The sequence below is a fragment of the Bidens hawaiensis genome, unplaced genomic scaffold (genome assembly GCF_021521415.1).
Source record: "Bidens hawaiensis isolate Kalapana, Puna unplaced genomic scaffold, B.hawaiensis_p1.1 tig00006258_1, whole genome shotgun sequence".
Classification (NCBI taxonomy): domain Eukaryota; kingdom Viridiplantae; phylum Streptophyta; class Magnoliopsida; order Asterales; family Asteraceae; genus Bidens; species Bidens hawaiensis.
In genome coordinates this window covers 112838-113904 of record NW_027491415.1, presented here as the reverse complement: position 1 = coordinate 113904, position 1067 = coordinate 112838, and the positions used below count along the sequence as shown (strand labels likewise).

At 38.5% G+C, this 1067-nt stretch overlaps 1 protein-coding gene across 1 annotated transcript; it reads left to right on the top strand.

Moving 5' to 3' along the window:
- The first annotated feature begins 232 nt into the window (after positions 1-232).
- Positions 233-691, top strand: LOC143631830 (nodulation receptor kinase-like). Its single transcript, XM_077100456.1, has one exon. It carries the CDS (start codon positions 233-235, stop codon positions 689-691), a length of 459 nt encoding a protein of 152 aa, XP_076956571.1.
- The last annotated feature ends 376 nt before the right edge of the window (positions 692-1067 follow it).

Here is a 1067-nt window from a genome sequence, read left to right as displayed (position 1 = left end):
GGTGGGCTACTTCACCATTGGGAGGCTTTTCCTGCGGGAACAGCTGGCGTACTGCGCGTAAGGTCTTCATCTCTCTGAGCATGGTGGGTCCTGCGGATCTAGTTGGTCTCTGCGCAGACGTCCCTCTCCAAGGTGAGTCTTGCGGGTCCAACTGGGCTCTGCTGGGACCTACCTCTTCAGTGCTAGCATTCTACTTGACGGTGATTGGAATGCGAAAATTTCTAATTTTGAGATGTCAACTGATATCTATAACTGCGCTCACGAACATCTAGATGATCATAGTCGCTACTCAATTGGATACGTTGATCCTAAGTACCAAAAAGATGTCTATATCTCAAGTGAACGCTTGGATATATATTCACTCGGTGTGATTTTATTAGAATTGTTATGCGGGAGAGTGTCGTGGGCCGAGGGATGTGAAGGTCACTCTCAGTCGTTAGGCCCCTTAGCTGTTAGACAGTACTACAAGCAAAACACAAACCTTGATGAGATGATATTTAAGGGTATAAAGGAACAAATCGTGCCAAAATCATTGAGTACATTTGTTTTTGCTGCCATTAACTGCTTAGACTGTTACAGTAGGTTTCTCTCAAAGGCAACTACTTTGGTTAAAGAACTGAAGGAGGCATTGGAATTCCAAGTAAGTTTTCATATTTTTACTGTACTTGGTGCATTTGCACCGCAACTTTAACATGTATTAAATATATAGCTCAAAACATATCAACATATAATTGAAACAATATGGTTTTGTCAAATATCAGCTTAAAAATATTCTGTAATTAAAAGGTAAAATTAGAATCAATTCTTAAGATAAGCTGGGATGTGCTTTTTATTTTCTTGAAAGCTTATTTTTTAGTTTCTGTTGAATGTATTCTTTGCTATAAAGTAAGAAAAAATGGCTCAAATGTCAAAATGAAAACAAATATAGTTTTAATATATTACTTATGATATAGGAGGATTATGAAATATGGGAGCCCAAGTTGCCTAAAGACTACAAAGAAATCATCCATGCGTCAAAAACTCCGAAGCTCCGTGACACTAGCGAAGTAAAAAAGAATCTCTACCAC